At 48.3% G+C, this 23060-nt stretch overlaps 1 protein-coding gene across 1 annotated transcript; it reads left to right on the top strand.

Annotated features, from left to right (window-relative positions):
- The first annotated feature begins 13172 nt into the window (after window positions 1–13172).
- HAUS5 (HAUS augmin like complex subunit 5) lies at window positions 13173–21121 on the top strand. The gene is made up of 19 exons (XM_065898343.1): window positions 13173–13270; window positions 14015–14077; window positions 14170–14202; window positions 14335–14359; window positions 14950–15055; window positions 15135–15294; window positions 16368–16437; window positions 16529–16611; window positions 17113–17170; window positions 17319–17443; window positions 17648–17711; window positions 17813–17943; window positions 18173–18335; window positions 18553–18633; window positions 18735–18880; window positions 19141–19252; window positions 19330–19462; window positions 20703–20835; window positions 21004–21121. Exons 1-19 carry the CDS (start codon window positions 13173–13175, stop codon window positions 21119–21121), a joined length of 1902 nt encoding a protein of 633 aa, XP_065754415.1.
- Window positions 21122–23060: the final 1939 nt, after the last annotated feature.

Raw genomic sequence — 23060 nt, 5'->3', positions numbered from 1 at the left:
GGCTCTAAGTATCCATTTGGGCCAAATGAGACACCTGTCCCTCAATGTCTGGTGTGCCAAGTGTTGCCAGCCCGAGCCAGCACCCTGAGGTGGTTGATGGGGGAAGGAAGTGGTAGCTCAGGAAAGCCATGGACCAGAGCTCAAGACCAACCCTGAGACCCTGTCAAGATGCTGACCATGGGAGACAGGGTAGGGCAATGATTCCCCAGGGCAGCCTCCCCTCTGCCCACATTCATGTATTCACGCCATAAATCTATTTATGTTGACCAAGGGCCTTGAATGTGCTGCCTGACTCAGGGGACATAGCAGTCACCACTTAAGTACCACTCCTACCCCCTGCAAACTTATAAACCAGGGTGAAAGACAGACATATCACCAGGCGATGACAGAATAGAGTGGTCTGATCTCTAATGGGGGAAACCTAGGGAGGTAGGTTGTAAGAGGCCAGACCCAATCTGGGGTATTATGGTCTACCAGAAAACTAGGGAGCCAGCAACCGTCAGTGAACTAGTTGGAATTTGGAATTTTGATTGTAGAGAGCTTCTATAATAGATACGGATTGCCTCCTCTCCCCTCTACCCACCAAGTTCTAGATTTATTCATCATTCAAGAAATATTTTCTGAGCACTTATGATGTACCAGGCAGTGTACTAGGAACTAGAATCGCAACAGAGCAACATAAATAAGATCCCTTTCTCATAGAGTTTACATCTTGTAAGCTTCCCCACATTGTAGTGGGGAAGAAAACCATAAACAAATAGACCTCTATTATGTAAATAAGTAATAACAGGGAATGGTGAATGTTATGAAGAAAACTAAAGCAGGGTAATAAGCTACAGCAGTGCCAGTACTGGTCTACCGCTAACAATAGTCTGCAACAAGATAAGGGCAGAAATTGCCAGTAGGTGCTTTAAAACTTACAGCAGTTTGACATTGTTATGACATTCAAGTATTTGAAATAGACTTGTCTTGTTGAACAGGGTATATCAAAAAACAGGTCCTACTACACAACCACAAATAGTTTGAGATGCACTGGGCTAGACAGCAAAAGTCTAGAAGGTATATTGTTTAGGGTCATGCTAGCGGCTGTAACAAATAAACCCTACCATTTAGTAGTTCATAAAATAGAAGTTTTCTCACTCATAGAACCTGCCAAGGGGCAAGGGATCCAGGCTCCTTCCACGTGGTGATTCCACCATCTCTTAAGGACTCAGGATTCTTTGAGTCCAGGCAGAAGATGAGAATGGAAAACCTCCACATGTTTCTTAACAGCCTTGACTTGAAAGTGAACCCTTGGGACTTCCCTGGTTGTCCAGTGGTAAAGAATCTGCCTTCCAGTGCAAGGGACGCAGGTTCAATCCCGGGCTGGGGAACTAATATCCTACATGCCTCAGGGCAACTAAACCTGCAGGCCACAACTACTGAGCTCGCGTGCCTCAGTGAGAGAGCCCACGTGCCGCAAACTACAGAGCCTACGTGCCCTGGACCCCATGTGCCCTGGAGCCCATGCACCACAACTAGAGAGAAGCCCGCGCACCTCAACGAAGGCCCCGTGTGCCACAACTAAGACCTGAGCCACAACTAAGACCCAATACAGCCCAAAAAATAAAAAAAGAAAGCGAACCCTTGTGCGCTGTTGGTGGAATGTAAATTTGTAGAGCCACTATGGAAAACAGGATGGAAGCTCCTCAAAAATTTAAAAATAGAACTACCACAGGAATCAGCAATCTCACTTCTGGGTGTATATCCAAAGGAAATAAAATTACTGTCTAAAAGAGGTATCTGGACTCCCACATTCAATGCAGCATTATTCATAACAGCCAAGATATGGAAACATCCTAAGTGCCCATCAACAGATTAAGGGATACAGAGGATTTGGTATCTATGTACAAAGGAATATTATTAAGCCATGAGAAATATGAAATCCTGCCATTTGCAACAATATGAATGAAACTCGATGGCATTATGCTAAGTGAAATAAGGCTGAGAAAAACAAATACTGTATGATATCACTTATATGTAGAATCTAAAACAGCCAAACTCATAAGAACAGAAAGTAGAATGGTGGTTGCCAGGAACTGGGGGTGGGGGAAATAGGGACAGGCTGGTAAAAGGGTAAAAACCTTCAGTTATAAGATGAATAAGATCTGAGGATCTAGTGTATAACATAGTGACTATATTAATGATACTGTATTGTACACTTAAAATTTGCTGAGAGTTGATCTTAAGCATTCTCACCAAAAACAAAGACAAAAACAAAGGTGAGGTGATGTTATTTAACTTGACTGTGGTAATATTTTCACAATGATACATATATCAAATCACCACGTTGTACACTTTAAAATACATTACAATTTTTTGTCAATTGTACCTCAATAAAGCATGGTAAAAAAAAAATTTTTTTAATCAAGTTTTGGCCCTGAACTACCAACTATCAGGTTTGCTCTCAGTCCACTGGACAGAACTAATCTTATGGCCTCGACTGAACACAGGGGCCTCTGGGAAATGTAGTCCTAGACTGGGCAGCCAATGGACACCTTTCTAAGATCCTCCTTGAGCTGAGACACAGAAGCCCAAGTGTGAGAGCTGTTCCAAGAACTGTGAGAACAGAGTTCCCACAGAGTGGGACTAGCAAGTGCAAAGGTCCATAAGCTGGAATGACCTTGGCAATTCAAGGAACAAAAAGGAGGCCAACGTGACAGTAAGTAATGTCACCCAGCTCCCACTCTCCAAAATAGGTGGGGTTCTCTCTTTCTCCTGGTAAGAATCCTCGTAGGTGCTTATGAAAGTCTCAGAGATGTCCCCCATTTCCACCTCTCCTGAAGAGGAAACTCAACACTGGTTCTCACAAATCGACTCACGGAATATTTTACAGACATACAGCTGCCCACCTGTAGGACCTCCCAATCCCCTCCATGCCTGGTTCTGTGTTGGGTGATGCTGGACACACAGCAGTGACCAAGACAGACCCCATCCCTGCCCCCCGGAAATCCACAGTCCAGTGGGAAAGGCCAACTCACCACCAGACAGGCCTGTGAGTTGTTCTTTTATTTATTCTTTCATTCAGCAAGTTTTTATTGTGCATCTATTGCTGTGCCAGGCACAGGGGACATATTACTGAACAAAGCAAACCAAAAAATCCAACCTCATGGATCTCACATACTGGTGGGGTGTGAAAGGTAATAAACATAGTAAGTAGTAAAATATTGAGAGTCCTGTGGGAAGAAATAAAGCAGAGTAAGGATGACTGGAAGTATTGGAGATGAGCGAGGGGCTTTAGTTTTAAATAAGGAGGCAGGTAATGCTGACTTTTGATCTAAGTCTTGTAGGACTTAAGTGAGGAAACTAGGCACAGATATCTAGGTGAAGTGTCCCAGGCAGATGGAACTGCTAGTTCAAAGGCCTGGAGGGAGGAGCATGTCTGATATTTCTGAGATATAGTAAGGACACTGTAGCTGAAGTGCAGTGAGCAAGGCAGGGAATGGCTGGAGATGAAATCAGGGTGATAATGGAAAGTAAGACAGAAGAGAGCTTACTTTGCCCCGAGTGACATGAACAGACTTTGAACAGATGAGTGACATGAGCTGACTCAGGTGTTACTGGCTCTCTATGACTCCGGAGGGGAGCAGACTGTAGGACAAAAGTTACAGCAGGGAGACTACTGTGAAAGTCCAGATGGAAGGTGATGGAATATCAGGCCAGAGTAGGGGAAGTGGAAAAGGAAAAGTCTTGATGAATTTTAAAGGTACAGTAAACAGGAATTACTGAAGCATAATATGCGCAGAAGAGGAAAAGAGGGATTTTGGACCTCAGGAGCTGGAAGGACAGAGCTGCCCTTGTCTGAGCTGGAGAAGGAGGTGAGAAACAAGTCTGGGAGGTACAGTCTGGGAGGTAGCAGCCATTATAAGTTTGGGGAATCATATTCTGGCTCAGAGATTGGTTCAGCAGTGGGCATGTGACCCTGCCTGAGCCACTAAGACTTAAATAAATGGTTTACGGAGCTTATGGAAGCAGGCTATCTCTTCCATGTTAGTCTCTAAAACTACATCTTTCTGTCTCACCTCACAAGGGCAGGGGAAACCATTCTACAACCACATGAAAGAGCCTGGGGCTGCCAGGATGAAGGAGGAGCCAAGGAAGAAGCAAGTACTAGGAAGTGGAGGAGCAGGAAACTGGATCCTCCACATCAGGGTCATCATCGTCATCACATCCACTGGGCAGTCAACTGTGTCAATCACGGTTCAGGGAGGTTATGCATATTATCTTATTTAAAGCCCATGACAACACTGAAAAGTAGGTATTATTATTGTACCAAATTCATAAATGAGGGAACTGAGGCCAGGAAGATTGAGAGACTTGCCCAAGATCACCCAGTCTGTAGGTGGTGGAGTCAGGATTCAAACCCAGTCAGTCACACTGCAGAGCCTTTGCTTATAATAACTGCCTTCCAGTGTTTGAGCCGCTGGATCACACCTCACCTAAATCAGTATGAACCAATACACACTTTAAAATCATGTGAACCAAGATATTTCTTGTTTGGGGGCACTACTCCTTTGAGTTTTCAGACATTTGTCATCAAAAAGAGGCTTACATGTGACAGTCCGGAGGAGGGTATCCAACCAGCCAGGGGGCCGGGCTTAGAGAAGGCTAGCATGGGAGGGCACATCTAAGTTAAAACCTAAGGACGAAGGGGAGGGGTCCAAGATGGCAGCATAGGAAGACTCTGAACCCACCTCCTCCCTTGGACACACCGAATCTACACCTACATATAGAGAAATTCCTCCTAAAGAAGACCTGAGGGCTAATTGAATAGCTTCTGCACATAGAGGGACCACATAGAAATGGATAGCAAAGACAGAGAACCCCATGGGTTCTCTGGGAACCCATGGGAACCCCACCCCCGACATGGTAACCTGCAGTAGGGAGGGATATAACTGAAGGGCCTGAGTGCAGACTCACCCATACTGGGACACAGGAAAAAAAAAAACCCAGCAGTTTAAAGGGCACTTAGACTATGCAGGAAAGAAATCCAACTACTAACCTTAGAGTACCTGCCAAATGGGTAGGGAACTGCTGGAACTCTCTCCAGGATTGAAGGTGCCAGCAAGTGCCATTGTTTGATCCCCCAGCCTGTGCCTGTTCCAGCTCCAGCTGTCCTGCCAAGGCTCCTACAGCATGGCGCACCCCAAGACTGCCCAGCCCACATGTGCTCCAGCTCCAGCTGCCCACCAAGGAGGCCCTGGCACAACATGCTCCACTGTTTCCTCTGGCCCATGCTAGCCTCCAGCTAGCTGCCAAGGACACCAGCACAGAGTGCCCTGAGACTAACCCCAGCCCATGCCCACTTCTCCTCCAGCAAGCCTGCCAAAGCCGCCTGGAACAGGCAGTCTACATGGGGGATGCTCCCTCACAATGCCATTCCTTCCAGACTGAGAGAGGTAGCTGGTTCATCTAACTCATAGAAACAAACATAGAAAGTCAAACAAAATGAGGAGAGAGAGGAATATGTTCTCCAAAAAAGAACAAGATAAAACCCCAGGGGAAATAAACCTAATTAAATGGAGATAAATAATTTATCCAATAAAGACTTAAAAGCAATGGTCATAACAATGCTTACTGAACTCAGGAGAAGAATGGATGAACTCAGTGTGAACTTCAACAAGAGTTAGAAAATATAAGAAAGAACCAATCAGAGCTGCAAGATACAATAACTGAAATAAAAAATACACTAGAGGCTGGGGGCTTCCCTGGTGGCGCAGTGGTTGGGAGTCCGCCTGCCAATGCAGGGGACGCGGGTTCGTGCCCCGGTCCGGGAAGATCCCACATGCCGCGGAGCGGCTAGGCCCGTGAGCCATGGCCGCTGGGCCTGCGCGTCCGGAGCCTGTGCTCCGCAACGAGAGAGGCCACAGCAGTGAGAGGCCCGCGTACCGCAAAAAAAAAAAAAAAAAAAAAAAATACACTAGAGGGAATCAGCAGCAGATCAGATGATACAGAACAGATAAGTGATCTGGAAGACAGAATAGTGGAAATCACCCAATCATATAGCAAAAAGAAAAAAAATGTTTTAATGAGGAGGTTTTACAGGACCTCTGGGACAATATCAAGCTTATTAACATTCACATTATGGGGATTCCAGAAGGATGAGAGAGAGAGAAAGGGATGGAAAACTAATTTGAAGAAATAAGAGCCAAAATTGATCTTAACCTGCAGAAGAAAACAGACATCCAAGTCCAGGAATCATAGTCCCAAACAAGATGAACCCAAAGAGATCCGCACCAAGACATATTATAATTAAAATGGCAAAAGTTAAAGAGAGACTCAAAGTAAAAAAAAAAATCCCATTTAAAATCACATCAAAAAATAAAATAAAATACCTAAGAATAAACTTAACCAAGGCGGTGAAAGACCCATACTCTGAAAACTATAAAACACTGATGAAACTGAAGATGATTCAAAGAAACAGAAAGATATCCCATGCTCTTGGACTGGAAGAATTAATATTAAAATAGCCATACTACCCAAAGCAATCTACAGATTTAATGCAATCTGTATCAAAAAACCTATGATGTCTTTCACAGAAATAATCTTAAACTTTATATGCAACCACAAAAGACCCCAAGTTGCCAAAGCAATCCCAAGAAAAAAGAACAGAGCTGGCAGTGTAACCCTCCCAGACTTCAGACTATATTACAAAGCTACAGTAATCAAAACAGCATAGTATTGGCATAAAAAAATAGACACATAGATCAGTGGAACAGAAGAGAGAGCCCAGAAATAAACCCACACACCTATGGTCAATTAATAGAATATACAATGGAAAAAAGACAGTCTCTTCAACAAGCAGTCCTAGGAAAGCTGGATGGCCACATGTAAAACAATGAGATTAGAACATTCACTCACAACAGATACAAAAATAAACTCAAAATGGTTTAAAGACCTAAATGTAAGACCTGAAACCATAAAACTCCTAGAAGAGAACATAGGTGGAACACCCTTTGACATAAATCATAACAATATTTTCTTGGATCAATCTCCTAATGCAAAAGAAATAAAAGCAAAAATAAACAAATGGACCTAATTAAACCTAAAAACTTTTGCACAGCAAAGGAAACCATCAACAAAACAAAAAGACAACCTATGGAATGGGAGAAAATATTTGGAAATGATAAACTGACAAGGTGTTAATATCCAAAATATACAAACAGCTCATACAACTCAATATCAAAAAAACAAACAAAAAAACACAAAACACAAACAATCCAACCAAAGAGTAGGCAGAAGACCTAAACAGACATTTTTCCAAAGAAGACATACAGATGGCTAACAGGCACATGAAAACACGCTCAGCATCACTAATTATTAGAGAAATGCAAATCGAAACCATAGTGAGGTATCACCTCACATCTGTATGAATGGCTATCATCAGAAAGTCTACAAATAACAAATGCTGGAGAGGATATGGAGAAAAGGGAACCCTCATACACTGTTGGTGGAAATGTAAATTAGTGCAGCCACTATGGAGAACAGCATGGAAGCTCCTTAAAAAACTAAAAATAGAACTACTATATGATCCAGAAATCTGTTGCATTTCTATATACTAATAATGAACTATCAAAAAGAGAAATGAAGAAAAAAATCCTATTTACAAAGGCATCAGAAAGTATAAAATACCTAGGAATAAATTTAACCAAGGAGGTAAAAATAACTGTATTCTAAAAACTGTAAGACACTGAGGAAAGAAATTGAAGATGACACAAATAAAAGGAAAGATATACCATGATCATGGATCAGAAGAATCAACATCATTAAAATGTTCTTACTACCCAAAGCAAACTACATGTTCAATGCAATCTCTATCAAATGTCAATGGCATTTTTCACAGAATTAGAACAAATAATCCTAAAATTTGTATAAAACCATCAAAGACCCCAAATAGACAAACTTGAGAAAGAACAAAGTTGAAGGTTTCATGCTCCTAGACTTGAAACTATACTACAAAGTTATTAATCAAAACAGTATACAGGCTTCCCTGGTGGCGCAGTGGTTGAGAGTCCGCCTGCCAATGCAGGGGACACGGGTTCGTGCCCCAGTCCGGGAGGATCCCACATGATGCGGAGCGGCTGGGCCCGTAAGCCATGGCCGCTGAGCCTGCGTGTCCGGAGCCTGTGCTCCGCAACAGGAGAGGCCACAACAGTGAGAGGCCTGCGTACCGCAAAACAACAACAACAAAAAAAAAAAAACAGTATGGTGCTGGTAGAAAAACAGACACATATCAATGGAACAAAACAGAGAGCACAGAAATAAACCCACCCTCATATGGTCAATTAATCTACAACAAAGGAGGCAAGAAAATACAATGGGGAAAACACAGTCTCTTCGATAAATGATGGAAAAAGTGTACAGCTACATGCAAAGTAATGAAAATGACCACTTTCTTATACCATATATAAAAATAAACTCAAAATGGATTAAAGACTTAAATGTAAGACCTGAAATCATAAAACACCTAGAAGAAAACATAGACAGTACACTCTTGACATCAGTCAGCAATATTATTTTTGATGTCTCCTGAGGCAAGGGAAACAAAAGCAAAAATAAACAAATGGGACTACATCAAACTAAAAAGCTTTGCACAACAAAGGAATCCACCATAAAAACAAAAAGGCAAACTACTGAATGAAAGAAGATATTTGCAAAACAATATAACCAACATGGGGTTGATATCCAAAATATACAAAGAACTCATACAATTCAATATCAAAAAAGCAAACAACCCAATTTAAAAATTGGGTCAGGGACTCCCCTGGTGGCACAGTGGTTAAGAATCCGCCTGTCAATGCAGGGGACATGGGTTCAAGCCCTGGTCTGGGAAGATGCCACATGCCACAAGGCAACGAAGCCCACGTGCCACAACTACTGAGCCTCTGCTCTAGAGCCCGCGAGCCACAACTACTGAGCCCGCGTGCCACAACTTTTGAAGCCCGTGCACCTACAGCCTGTGCCCCGCAACAAGAGAAGCCACCACAATGAGAAGCACACGTACTGCAACAAAGAGTAGCCCCTGCTCACTGCAACTAGAGATAGCCCATGCACAGCAACGAAGACCCAACACAGCCAAAAATAAATTTTTTTAAAAAATGAATTCCTACCATTTGCAGCAACATGCATTAACCTGCAGGGTATTATGATAAGTGAAATAAATCAGACAGAGAAAAACAAACACTATGATTTCACTTTTATGTGGAATTTTTACAAACAAAACACATGAACAAACAAAACAAAAGAAAAACAGATTCAGAGAACAAAATGGTGGTCCCCAGTGGGACCTGGTGGGGGAACAGATGAAATAAGTGAAAGGGATTAAGAGATACAAACTTCCTGCTATAAAATAAATAAGTCATGGGGGTGTAATGTACAACATATGGAATCTAGCCAATAATATCGTAACAACTTTGTATGGTGAAAGATAGTAACTGGACTTATTGTAATGATCATTTCATAATGTATAATAATATCAAATCATTATACCTGAAACTAACACAATAGTGCATGTTAATTATAATTCAATTTGTTTTTTTCTTGCCGTGCTGTGCAGTTTGTGGGATTTCAGTTCCCCAACCAGGGACTGAACCCAGGCCCTTGGCAGTGAGAGCATGGAGTCCTAACCGCGGGACAGCCAGGGAATTCCCTACAATTCAAATTTTAATAAATAAATAAATAAAGGGGGGAAGATCTAAAGGATGAGGAGGAGGTAGCCTTTGAAGATAAGAAAGAAGGGTAATTGAGTTGTGGGGGGGCACAACAGGAATAAAAGCTCAGATGTGAGAGGGAGGGAGTCTTGACAGGTACTGTCCCAATGAGAACACTGCTTTCCTCTCTGGAAAGGTCTTAACCTAAGGATAAGTTCCCTCCATTCAGCCTGATCATTACTTCCACCAGCCCCCTGCAGTGCTTCAGTCCTATCATCCCCTGCCCTGGTTCCATGCCCTGGCCTCAGTATCCTCCTTGTATCGGGGTTCAATCAGAGAGGCTGAACCACTAGGGGAGATATATCAGATAGATAGATCAATCGATAGATAAACAGGGATTTGATATTATACAATTGGTGGAGTCATTAGGCAATCCTTAATATTGTTGTCTTAGTGTCAGATGCTGGCACTCGAAGTGCACAGGGCAGGCTGTTGTTAGGAAGGGAAGACAGATGTAAAATGGGGGGAAGCAAGCTTGCCTCTGACCTTGTTGGTATGAGCAGCCACAGAAGAAGTTGGAGCTCAACACACATATGGCCCAGGAGTTGGAGAAGTTGAAGGAAGAGCCAGGAGAAGGTGAAACAATTGCTGGCCTGGCTGCTGCCCTATGCAAACATGATGAGCCAGCAGCCAGCCAGTGACAACCTGTGTGATCTACAAAAGGGCAGCTGCTTCACTTCTCCCCTCCAAATCTTGCCCAAGAACCTCTTCCGTCCCATCATAATTGGACACAGAAGGTGATTCTAGGAAATAGTTCGTTCAACCTAGTCAAGTGGACACATTACAAAGCCACCACACAGAGACTGGAGGAGAGTGGGGAGAAGATGTTTAGTGGTTGCTGGGGAGATGGTCACATGACCAGCTCTGCTCTCTCTTAGGTGTCTTGAGAGGATGTGCCTAATAATCCCTATTGGCTTTTTTTAGAGCTGGAGGGGAAACTGCTGGCTATTATTCCTTATTTGCCTTTAATTTTTTATCCAAAACAGATAAAGAATCCTTTTATATTTATATATAATTATATAGCTTGAGTCAAGGTGCATCTGATTAACTGCCATTCGTTTATGGTTATAGATATTCATTAAACAAAATTCCAGCTTTTTGGCCAATTCTTTTGTTTAATAGACTTTATTTTTTTGTGAGCAGTCTTATGCTTAGAGAAAAACCACACAAAAAATAAAGTTCCCATCTACGTCCCCTCCCTCCACACACATTTTCCCCTATTATTACCATCTTGCAGGAGGATGGTACCTTTGTTACTATTGATGATCAAGAGTGAAACATTATTCCTAACCAGAATCCATACCTTATGTTAGGGCTCACTCTGTGTTGTACAGTTCTATGGCTTTTTACAAATGCATAATATGACATATCCATCATTACAGTATCATACAAAATAGTTTCACCCTCCTAAAAAAATCACCCTTTGTGTTTCACCTTTTCATCCTTACCCCCCACCCACTGGCCACTACCATCTTTTTACTGATCTCTATAGTTTTGCCTTTTCCACAATGCCACATAGTTGCAATCATACAGCATATGGCCTTTTCAGATTGTCTTCCAAAGCGGCTTTATCATTTTGCATTCCCACCAGCAATGAATGAGAGCTCCTATTGCTCCACATCCTCAGCAGCATTTGGTGTTGTCATTGTCTTGGATTTTAGACATTCTAATAGGTATGTAGAGGTAACGCGTTATTGTTTTAATGTGCAGCTCGCTGATGACCTATAATGTTGAACAACTTTTCACATGCTTATTTGCATTTATCTGTATATCATCTTTGGTGAGACATCAGTTCATAATTTTGTCCATTTTTAAATTGGATTATTTGTTTTCTTATGGTTGAGTTTTAAGAGTTCTTTGCATATTTTGGATACTCATCAATAATCAGATATGTGTTTTGCAAATATTTTCTCCCAGTCTGTGACTTGTCTTTTCATTCCTTTAACAGCCAATACTTTCTAAAGTCCCTTGAAAGGCTCAGAGGCCCTTGGCAAACATGCTGTCTAATTGATTTTCTTTTTTTTTAACAGCAAAACAACACACAAAGGTTGGAAGGGTGGAGATGTTTGAAAGAAATGGAAACTTGAGAAATCAGGATGGTGGAGTAGCAGCTGCTAGTCTTTCTTCCAGGAAGCCCATCTGGATTACATCAGCCCCTGGCACCCTCTTCTGCATCTCAGCCCTTATGAAGAATTTGAAGCTGAACTCAGCTTCTCCCCGAAATCTGCTATTTAGTGGTGACCTCATGGTCCCCTTTTCCCTGGACTAGAGACTCGGCTGACCCTTGGATGTCCCCTTGACTCCTCACACCCACAGAGTCTCACATTGTTATCAGCATCTCCCCCAAAGCTGCCCCTTCTCTCACCTCCCCATTTCAAGGTCTGTTCCACCTAATCAGCCTAGAGCCCTGGATCTCAACCCTCAACAGCCAGTCAACCTCACATGACCCATCTACTCAGTCTCCTTTCTTCTCCACAGCCCTACAGTGGTCCAGCACTGTCCTCAACCCCTTCCTCCCTTCATCCTGCTCCATCCTCCTCCCAGCGTTCCCAGCTTTAGTCTCACCCCCACCACCTTTCCTGCCATTTGTTTCTTCAACAACTATTTAGAGCGTCAGGCTCTGTACTGGACACTGAGGACAGTGATGAATCATATTGAATGAAAAGTCCCTGAATGTTGCCATTTCTCAGGGTCATGTCTGAGACTGAGTGGGCTTTCCAGAACTCCAGCCCTAGTATCCAGTGCTTTCTGGGGCACTCCATAGACCTCTCATATTTCTTGTGTCCCAAATTGACCCACCCCTGCTGCTTACGTTCTACCATCCCTACCTGGTGATGCGTCTGTGTCCCTCACTGAACTGGTAGCTCCAGTAGCTGGGGCTCGAGTAGCTGGGACTGGGGCTGTCTCAGCCACCGGGGTGTCCCCAGCACAGGGTCAGCTCACGAATGTTACAGAATGGTAAGGACGAACGAATACCTAGAAGAAAGCATGCCGGAGAGATATTAGGGTCATGCCATCTGCCCTCTATCTCTCACTCAGACCTGACACCCTGTTTCTGAAACCAAAAAGCAGTAAATTTGGCATCTCCTCGCCTGATTCTCATCCTCCTGGGATGAAAGTCCCATTTTGTCAAGAAAATGAAGGGAGGCATTGGGGACCTTTGGTCTCTTAGGGAACATGTGGTAGTAGGAAGGAGGACGCAGAAGGCTAGCGGGCCCCACCGTTTCTCCACGCCCCTTTCATCTCCACTCAAAGGGACCGGACCCTCAAGCATGAGAGACGTAGATAGGCTCTGACATCTTGCAGAGCCGGAAAGCCCCTGCCTGTCTGGCGATCGATGGCGTCACTTCCGGCGCACTCGTGACGTCAGAGGCGGAAGCCACACTTGAAGAAGGGGCGGGAGGCGGCGGCTGAGGCGCTGTCATGGAGTTAGCGCAGCAAGCGCGGGAACTGGGCTGCTGGGCGGCGGAAGAGATGGAGGCGCCCGTGGCCGCCCGGGCCCCGGAGTCGACGCTGCGCAGGTGAGGACCTCTCTAGGAGTGACGACTCCCCACCCTGGAGATAGAGTCCCGGGGAGTGAGAACCACATCGTCATCTAAGACGCGCCGCCCTCCCCACCCCCCTCTGCCCGAGTGAGAATAACCCTTGAGGGCGCCCCCGCCCCCCGAGTAGTAAATCCCGGCAGAGGATCCTGAACTGTGTGAGGACGTCCTGGCGGTGACTCCAACACTCCCGCGCCCATCCTGTGAGGCCGCCCAGAGTGAGGTCCCTTGCACCAGTGGGTTAGTAATGAATGCCCCCTCCCGGTGGGGAAATTGGATCTCCAGAGTAAGGCTGTCCCTGCAGCACTTCATCACCCACCACACACCCTAGCCCAGCCAGTGAGGACCCTCTGGAGTCAGCAAGGACCACCCCATTGAAGATTGAATGTATAGGAGTGATGACCCACAGCTGATAATGAGAGAGCCCCTCCAGGCAGTATAGCCCTCACCCCCACCTCTGGAAGTGACTGGAGATAACCCTCTCCAGGAGAAAGGGAGCACTCCACCATGGAATGAGAATACCCCTACACCCAGTGAGAAGCCCACCCTCTCAGTGACTGAGAACTCCCCAGGAGGGAATACCTTACCCCCAAAAGTATGGACCCTCCCTCCCCCAAGAGGTGAGAATTCCCTAGTAAAGACCTTAACCCCCACCACCCTGCGAATGAAGATCCTCCACCCTGTGTGACGTCCCAGGCATCCCCTTACATACTGTTCCCACAGGCTGTGTCTGGGCCAGGGGGCCGATATCTGGGCCTACGTCTTGCGGCATGTGCACAGCCAGAGGTGAGCCCGGCTGCGTGAGGGAAGCTGTGGCAGGGGAGGGGACCTAGGCGAGTCCTACAGTAACTCCCCTTCCTCCTACCTCTCCACTATAGGAATGTCAAGAAGATCCGGGGAAACCTGCTCTGGTAACTGGTCCTCAAAGCTGTCCCCTCCTGTCTTCCCCAGCCCCCTCAAGCCATGTCCCCACCCACAGCCTCAGCCTCCCATCTCCCCCTGGAAGTCCCTGTCATCCCCTAACTCTGGCCTCATTTCCTCAGGTATGGCCACCAGGACAGTCCAGAGGTGAGAAGCACGTGCTGCAAGATTTTCTTTCATCCAAAAAGAGGACTTGTAGACCTGCTCTAGCCCCAGCCTTGTGCTGGGTGATGCTAGGGTCACTGTCACAAAACAGCCCTGACCCCTGCACTCACAGGGCTTACAGTCTAGGGGGAGAAGGTATGAGCTGTGGTTGGGGGGACATGGATATGGGGCATCAAAGCTGGTGAGGTTGGGAGAAGAGACTGGTTTGGGAGAGGTACTGAGACCAATATGGGACCCAATGTGTGCATGGTGCCCAGGTGACATCTGGGGTGGGGGAGGCTTCCGGGAGACCTCAGGACTTCCAGGTGTGGGGCTCAGTGGGGAGATGAGGACTGGGACGGAGACAAGAAACAGGGTGGGAGGCTAGATGAGGCAATCCCAGGAGGAAGGAGGGGGACAGGATAGTACCATAGTGCTCTTCTGGTCCTAGAAGTTCAGGCACCGAAACTGCCTAGGGAAAACCCTCTGCCACCTAACTGGGCAGGTAAGAGACTGCTGCTCCACACAGGGCAGTCAGGCCAGGCCGAGCCCCAGCCAGGCCATGCATCTGACCCTGTACCTGATTCCACCAGGCCCATCGGAAGTTGAAGCTGGAAGCCGCTGTTGCCCACCTGCGGGCAGAGATCCTGGAGTTAGACCAGAGCCTGGAGCTGTTGGAGCGAGAGACTGAGGCTCAGGGTGACCCATGGGGCTGGACAGATGGGCAGCAGAACAAGGTTAAGGAAAGTACTGATGGCCACCCCTGTTCCTCTCACAGACATGGCCATGGAGCAGGCCCTACAGAGCATGCAAGACACCCAGCGTCGTGCTCTCCTCCTCCGGGCCCAAGCTGGGGCCATGCAAAGACAGCAGCGTGGGCTCCAAGGTCCCATCCAGCAGCTGCAGAATCAGCTCAAGCATCTGCAGGACATAGAGAGGTAAGCCCCAGGTGTCCGGGGAGCAGCCACATTCTTAAAGACCCAGTGCTCTGCCCGGACGCTCCTTGGGTTCCAGAATTCTGAGCTCCACTCCTTAAGATTTAACATCCATGAGGCCAGGAAGTTTTGTCATCTCAGCCACCTGTATTTCCAGTGCCTAGAATAGTGCCAGCTGTATATCTAGAACACCGGTGCGGGGGAAAAAAAACGGTAAATGGGACAGCCCTGCCCTCATGGACCTCACACTGTGATGCAGAGGAGACAGGTGGTAAACTAGGAGACAGACCCTGTAATCATAGGTAGAGATGAGCGCTATGAAGAAAAGGTGACATGATAGAAAGGGAGAGGGACATCCTGCCCTAGGTATGATGGTCAGAGAAGGCCTCTCTGAGGACATAACATTTGAGTTGGGGGAGGGATTTCCATGGAGAGGAACAGCAGAAGCAGAGCCCTGAGCTTGGCATGTGGGAAGAACAGCCAAGAGGCCAGTTCGGCTTAAGTTTCGTAGGCAAGAGGGAGAGCGTGAGGTGGTAGGTTGGAGAGGTGGACAGAGCGCCATGGAGGCATTGGAATTTTATTCTCAGGCTGGATTCATGGCCTGGCTCAGCCACTTACAGCTGTGTGACTTTGGGCAAAGTATTTAACTTCTTTGTGCCTCAGTTTCTAAGTTCCATAGAATGGGGATAATATTAATACCTACTCTATAGGGTAGGTATGATAATTGAGTGAGTCAAATCACGTGGAGTGCTTAGAAGAGTTCTAATACCCATTGTTGCTTTTCTGAGTGTAATGGGGCCACATCACATTGTTTTCAAGGGTTTGGAGCAAAACAGTGACATGATCTGTATGAGGTTTTAATAGGATCATTGACTACTGGGTAGAGAGCAGACTGCAGTGGGCAAGAGCAGGGAGACCGATGAGGAGGTTAATGCAGTCATCTAGCCAGGAGATGACAGTGGTCTAATTTGGGGTTGGCCTCTGAGATCCAGGCTAGCTTTGGGGGTAGTCAGACATCTGTGCTGCCAGCTCCCTCCTCCCAGGAACCTCAGCCCCAACTGCACTCCTCTCTCCAGGAAGGCCAAAGTGGATATAAACTTTGGACCCTTGACATCAGCAGCCCTGAGCCTGGAGCCTGTGGTCCTGGTAAGAGTCCTGGGCCATGGGGGAAAAGGTGGGGAGCCTGGGGTTCGGTGGACCTTTGGGCCCTCCTCATGCTACACTCCCTTCTTCACAGGGTGATGTCCGAACAGCCTGCAGCCTCCGGACCCAGTTCCTGCAGAAGCTCCTGATGCCTCGGGCCAAGGGAGGCAGCATTCCGTGAGTATCCCTCAACCCCCGAGACCCTGCAAAGAACCTGGGCTTTGGGGGTAGTCACTTGTTACAGACATTGGGCCTCTGGGCTCTGTTAGCCCAGGCCCTGCCCTGACAGGGCTCCCAGGCTGGGAAAAGAGGGAAACAGACCATCATAGACAGTGACAACCCAGGTAGTTAGGGCTGTCAGAGGGTGGGGACGCCTGAGAGGTGCAGGGAACCCAAATGAAATGCCTCACCCAGCTAAGGAGACAGGACGGGTTCTCTGGTGAGGAGGGTAAAAGGTTGAGAGGGTGTTCCAGGTAAACAGCACACGTGAAGGGGCCCAAGACCAGCGAGTTGATATTAAGTGGGGAACTCAAGTCTGACAGGTGTAGAGAAAGAGCCTGGTTTCCAATCCTTAAAATGGGGACAATGACAACCCCTACCCTATAGGGTGGTGGTGATCATTAGAGGGTGAGTTGATGTGTTCTGTAACATTCTCTGTCCCCTTCCCCAACTCCACAGAACCCCTCGAGATGATCTCTTTGGAACTTCCTACCAGCAGTGGCTTAGCTCAGTGGAGGTGAGGGGGCTCTCAAAAAGGACACACCCTCTGCCCCATGTAAACCTCAGGGTGCCAGGACCTAACTCTTGATCTTTCCCCTTCTCCATGGAGTCCCAGCTCGTAGCCCTCCTCCATCCTGCCCTGACTTCACTCCTCTCCTCACCAGACACTGCTGACAAACCACCCTCCGGGCCACATCCTGGCTGCCTTGGAGCATCTGGCTGCAGAGCGGGAGGCAGAGATCCAGTCCCTGTGCACTGTGGATGAGCTCCAAGATACAGAGATAGCCAGGTGTGGCGTGGATGCTCCCACAGTCAGAGCAGGGCAGTGGGCTGAGTAAATTAGGACAGGTCAGGACCAGGCAGGGTGACCTGCTGATGGGGGTGGAACTGAAACCCAGTAACCATTCTGGCAGGTGGGCTGACATTGGTTACCCCCAAGGGCCCAGGCAAGGGGACAGGTCTCCTCTCTCTGCAGCTCGGCCCCTACTCTCAGCTCCCAGGCCCCAGACCAGCCCAACTCTAGCCAGGCCCTGCCGTCCATGGTGCATCTCATCCAGGTGACCCCCAGGACTCCATCTCCTTCCCAACCCACTCGATCCCCTCCCCCAGCCCCCAACCCCAGGGACCATGCCCACCCTGACTCTGTGCCTCGCTCCAGGAGGGCTGGCAGTCTGTGGCTGCGCTGGTCACCCAGCGGGGCCCCCTCCTGAAGGACCATCAAATCCTGACCCGGCACCTCCAAGGCCTGATGGAGCAGATGGAGAGATGTACCGTGGGATCCAGCGAGAGGTGAGGGGTCTCCATGGGCAGAGGCCTCTAGGCCATCTCTCTCCCAGAGGTTTCAGGTTATTGGACTTTTTCTGCACCTGTGGCTCCTGTTTCTGCATCTCTGCTTGCTCTTCTGGTTTGTCTCCCTGTGCTATGGCTCCCTGTGCATCCTTGCAGATCTGATCTCCCTCCTCTGTGGTGAGTCCTAGTCACCTTCCTTCTCCTTTGCTCTTTTCTACTCGTGCCCCAGGCAGGCATTGGTGCTGGGGCTCCGGAGCTCTGCCCTGTGGGCAGAACTCAAGGCCCTGCATGCCATGAGCCAGGAGCTGGAGGAGGCTGCTGGGCAGCGGCAGCTTCTGCTCCAGGAGCTACAGGCCAAACAGCAGAGGATCTTGCACTGGCGCCAACTGGTGGTGAGAGGCGGGACTCCGGGAGAAGTGGCAGGGCCTGGTGGAGGGCCGGGGTGAGGCTGGGACCCTTAAGATCCAGAACTGGGCCTCCTGGTGAGGGGAGGGGGCCAGGGTGAGACTCCCAAGAGGAATCAGGACCTGTGCAAAGGGGTGAGCAAGGGCAGAGGCTGGAAGGTGACAAGGAAAAGCAGCCCATCTCCGTGACCTCTCTGTTGCCTAGGAGGAGACACAGGAACAGGTCCGCCTGCTCATCAAGGGCAACTCAGCCAGCAAGACGAGCCTGTGCCGGAGCCCTGGGGAGGTGAGATGGGAGTTGGGGCAAATTCTGGGTAGGGCTGGGTCTCCTAGGGAGGGGGCTAAGCGGCCTCACACTGCCCTTCCCATCCCTTTCCTTCCCCACAGGTGCTAGCTTTGGTTCGGCAAAAAGTGGTCCCCACATCTGAGATGGTGGCACCGCAGAGCCAGGAGCTGCTTCGGTGTCTAGAGGAGGGAGCCCAGCATCTGCCCCATCTTCCGATGGGCACCCTGCTGCGGCACAGCCCTGGAGGGTGAGACGGGGCCATCGCCATGTCCCCTGCCATGGATGACTGTTGCTCCTTGGGCCCACTCCACAAAATCAATTCCAGTCCTCCCAGTGTTCCCGAGCTGCCAGGCCTCACCTTCAGGTCCTCAGCCCCATTCTGGAATCCTAGTCCTCAGACCCACCTCCAAGTTCCTGGGCCTCCTGAGTCCAGCTCCCAGCCCCCAGAGCCTCTGGAACCCAAGCCTCCCTCTCAGTGCCCCACCCAACCTGGATTTTCCCCCACAGGTTGCAGCCCCTCCCTACGGTCCTGCCATCCATCCACCAGCTGCATCCTGCATCCCCAAGAGGCTCCAGCCTCATAGTATTGAGCCACACACTGGGGCTGCCCGCAGGGAAGGTGAGTGCCTGTCCCTTAGGACCCGTCTTCCCACCTCTACCCCCACCCCAGGTGACTGTCCTTCCCCCTTCCTCCAGGCTCCGGAGCTGCTCCTCCCAAAGGCTGCCTCTCTTCGCCAGGACCTTCTGTTCCTCCAGGACCAGCGAAGTCTCCGATGCTGGTATCTGCTCCACATGAAGACCAGCCTGCCGCCAGGACCATCCACCCGGGGTAGGCCTGCCCTGCTTCCTTATCCAGCATCCCAGCCCCTTCCCAGGACCATCAGCGTCCAGGAGAAATCAGAAGCACCCACTGCTTGTACAGTGTGCTGAGTGCTTTGAGCATGCTCACTGGTTTCATCTGCACAGCAGCCCAGGGGTTCTCTCCGCTTTACAGAGGAGAGAACTGAGAAGCAGAAGGCTTGGTAGCTGCCCAGACAGCCAAGCTGGGATTTGAGTCCAGGCCGTCTAACATGGGTCTGTGCTCCTAACCATGAGGCAGCACTGCTCATTGAATTGCCAAATACTCCTCCATCATCAAATAGTAGTATACTTGAGTAGTGAGAAACTGGGCTGTGTAGTTAAACTACCTGGATTCTCTCCTCAGCCCCACCTCCTCCTTGCTGCGGGATCTCCCTGTGCCTCAGCTTCCCCCTCAGTGGAATAAGCATGATCTTGATACCTTACAGAGTTGTTGGAAAGGCTCAGTCAGGTGACCCAGACAGGGTGTTGAGCCATGCCTGGCTGCAGCAGGCACTCTGTGTCTCTGGTGTGATTCTAGTCACTGCTATCTGCACACGCACAGTGTCTTCCAGTCCTTACCGTAAGGGAAGGGAGTATAAGACCCCAGTTTACAGAGAGGAAGCTGAAACTCAGAAAAGTCATTTATTCCTGGATTCACTTAGCAAGCACTCGCTGGGTGTGTGCCATGTGCTGGCCCTGAGAGCTCAATGGGGAAAGAGGTGAGAGCTGTCCAGGAGGAAAGATGGTGTCTCCAGTGGGCCCTGGGAGTCAGGTGAGGTTTCGCTCAGGAGTAGTAAGCAGAGGTCACATGATGCACCCCTCAAGTACTGGGCTGAGAGCCTGGGCTCTGTCTTGGGGCTCTGGGGAGCCTTGCAGGGTTCCAAGCAGGAGAGGGAAAGGATCAGGTTTAGGCTGTGAGATCACTCTGGCTGCCATGTGAAGGATGGACCGGTAAGAGGCTGAGGTTTGGGCCCAAGTAGGGAAGCAGGGAGGACACTGAGGGTTGGGCCGTGGAGATCGAGGGGCCATCAGGGGGAGGGAGGAAGGCATTCAGAATGACGCCTCAGGTATGGTGGGCTTGCACGTGGTAAGAGGACCTGGGAGGAGAAAGAGGATTAGGAGAGATGCTCAGGTGAAGGCTAGATGATTGGAGACTTGGTGACCCAATGGCTGCAAGGCACCAGGGAGCCAGAGGATTCATTGCTGCCCCCCGGGTTTCTAACCTGCAGAGCTGCTGCAGATCTGGGCATCCCAGGAAAAGGAGCAGAAAGAGAACCTGGGGCAGGCTCTGAAGCGCCTGGAGAACCTGCTGAAACAAGCACTGAAGCGAATCCCCGAGCTGCAGGGAGCTGTGGGGGACTGGTGAGACGGGGGCACGATGAGGTGGGGGCTGACTGGTGGAACAGGCAGAACTTAGACCGGGCGGGGGTGGGGGTGGGGGGCTGATGACAAGCAGAGCATGGTGCTGGGCGGAGGCCAGTGAAGGTCTGGAGGTCCAGGCCTTCCCTCTTAGGCCATCCCCTTCTCCAGGTGGGAGCAGCCAGGACAAGCCGCCCTCTCCGGGGAGCTGTGCCAAGGCCTGTCCCTGCCCCAGTGGCAGCTGCGCTGGATCCAGGCCCAAGGCGCCCTGCAGCAGCTGTGCAGATGAAGAGGTGGCTCAAAAAGAAGTCCAGAGCCTTGCATTTGTTCACCCCAACACTTCACTTCCCTTAATAAGACTTTTGGAAGAAAGCATTGCCTGGATGCATCAGCCCATTGTCTCTACCCACACCTGCCGTCCCCCTTCACAGGCTGTTCTGTTTTTCCTCTCAGTCGCCTTGCCACTGTCCTATCATCCCACTAAAGCCAAGAGAATGTGTGCCCCACCCTACCTGAAACTCTCCTCGTCACTTTTACCCTCAACAAAAAGTAATCAAGCACCTGCTCTAAATACTGAGGATCCAGCACTAAAAAAAATGGACAGAAGTCCCAGCCTTCAGGGAGTTGTCATTCTAGGACAGGAGAACAGACCACTGACAAAATAAGTAAGCAAAATATTTAGTATGTGGAAGAACTGCTGTGGAGAAAAAGCGGTTGTAGTGGTGTGATTTTTAAATAGAGGACTACACAGCAAAGGTGACACTCTGTAAAGGTAGAGAGAGAAGGAAGCACACGGGTATCTGAGGAAGGCTTGCAGAGGGGAAGACTACAGCACATGCAAAGGCCCTGCGTTCAGATGTGTTGGTGTGAGGGCTGAGGAGGCAGTGCATCTGCTGGAAGAGGGGAAGGTTTAAGAGATGACATTCCTTCTAGTTTTATACAATTTCTTTTGTAAATGTAAATTTTAAATCTCTGAGCCATTTGGAATTTATCTAAATGGATTCAATTTTATCTTATTTTAAATATATCTCACTATCACTTATTAAAATTCTCATTGAGAGCAGTGATTGCCTCTGAAGGAGGGCTGGGTGGCAGGGATCAACCAAGGAGGAGACAAACTTTCTCGAGTTGGGAATATGTTGTACATTGAAGATGGTGGGGTTACACAGGTGTATAGATTTTTCAGAACTAATCTAGCTGTACTGATTAGATCGCAGCATTTCGCTGTGAATTATCTTCAACTTATAAAGTAAAACTTTACATACCTAAACTTTATAAAGTAGTTTTAGGTGACTTGAGATGCCACCTTTTCATACACTAAGTTTCCATGGTTAATTTGGCTGCATCTGTGTTCTCTCCAAGTCCACTGTGTCTGACTCTTGTGTGCCATCCCCACGGTGTTTTAATTATAAAGGCTGTGTAATACGTCTTAGTACCTGAAATGGCTGATTGCCGTCTTGCTCTTATTTTTCAATGTGTCCCTGTCTCTTGCTAGGTTTTTCTCTCAAATGAAGTGAACTTTATACCCAATTTGCCTGGTTCCAGAAGAAATACAAACATAGATGGGGGTTTTATTGGGGTTGCAGTTAGTTTAAAAATAAGGGATATTTGACATCTTTGAGATTTTAAACCTGATTTTCCACCTCCCTTCCCATAACTCCTCTCTTGGCCTCCAGAGCACCCTCACTCTCCCAGTTCTCCTCCTATCCCTGGTTACTCTTCCCCAGTCTTTACACGTTTGCCTTCCTATGTGCCACCTTAGTGTCCCCCCTCCTTTTCATCTCAGCTCCGAGCCACCCCGCTACTGAACCTGAGGGTCCTTACCCCCATCCTTGCTCAATATTTCTCCATAGCACATCTTCTAACATACACTGTTTTACTTTATATTTTATTGTCCTCAAGCAAAATGTGAGCTCCATGTAGGTGAATTCCTCTATAAACTAGAAGTTGGACAAACTTTCCTAAATATGATTTGAAATCCAGTTGCAATAAGGGGAAGTACTGACAAAAAAAAAATAAAACTTTTACATGGTTTAAAAAAAAAAAAACAGGGCTTCCCTGGTGGCGCAGTGGTTGAGAGTCCGCCTGCCGATGCAGGGGACACAGGTTCGTGCCCCGGTCGGGAAGATCCCACATGCCGCGGAGCGGCTGGGCCCGTGAGCCATGGCCGCTGAGCCTGCGCGTCCGGAGCCTGTTCTCCGCAACGGGAGAGGCCACAACAGTGAGAG

This window comes from Phocoena phocoena, chromosome 20 (genome assembly GCF_963924675.1).
Source record: "Phocoena phocoena chromosome 20, mPhoPho1.1, whole genome shotgun sequence".
Lineage (NCBI taxonomy): Eukaryota > Metazoa > Chordata > Mammalia > Artiodactyla > Phocoenidae > Phocoena > Phocoena phocoena.
The sequence above is the reverse complement of the archived record's forward strand: the minus strand, read 5'-3'. Positions and strand labels throughout refer to the sequence as shown.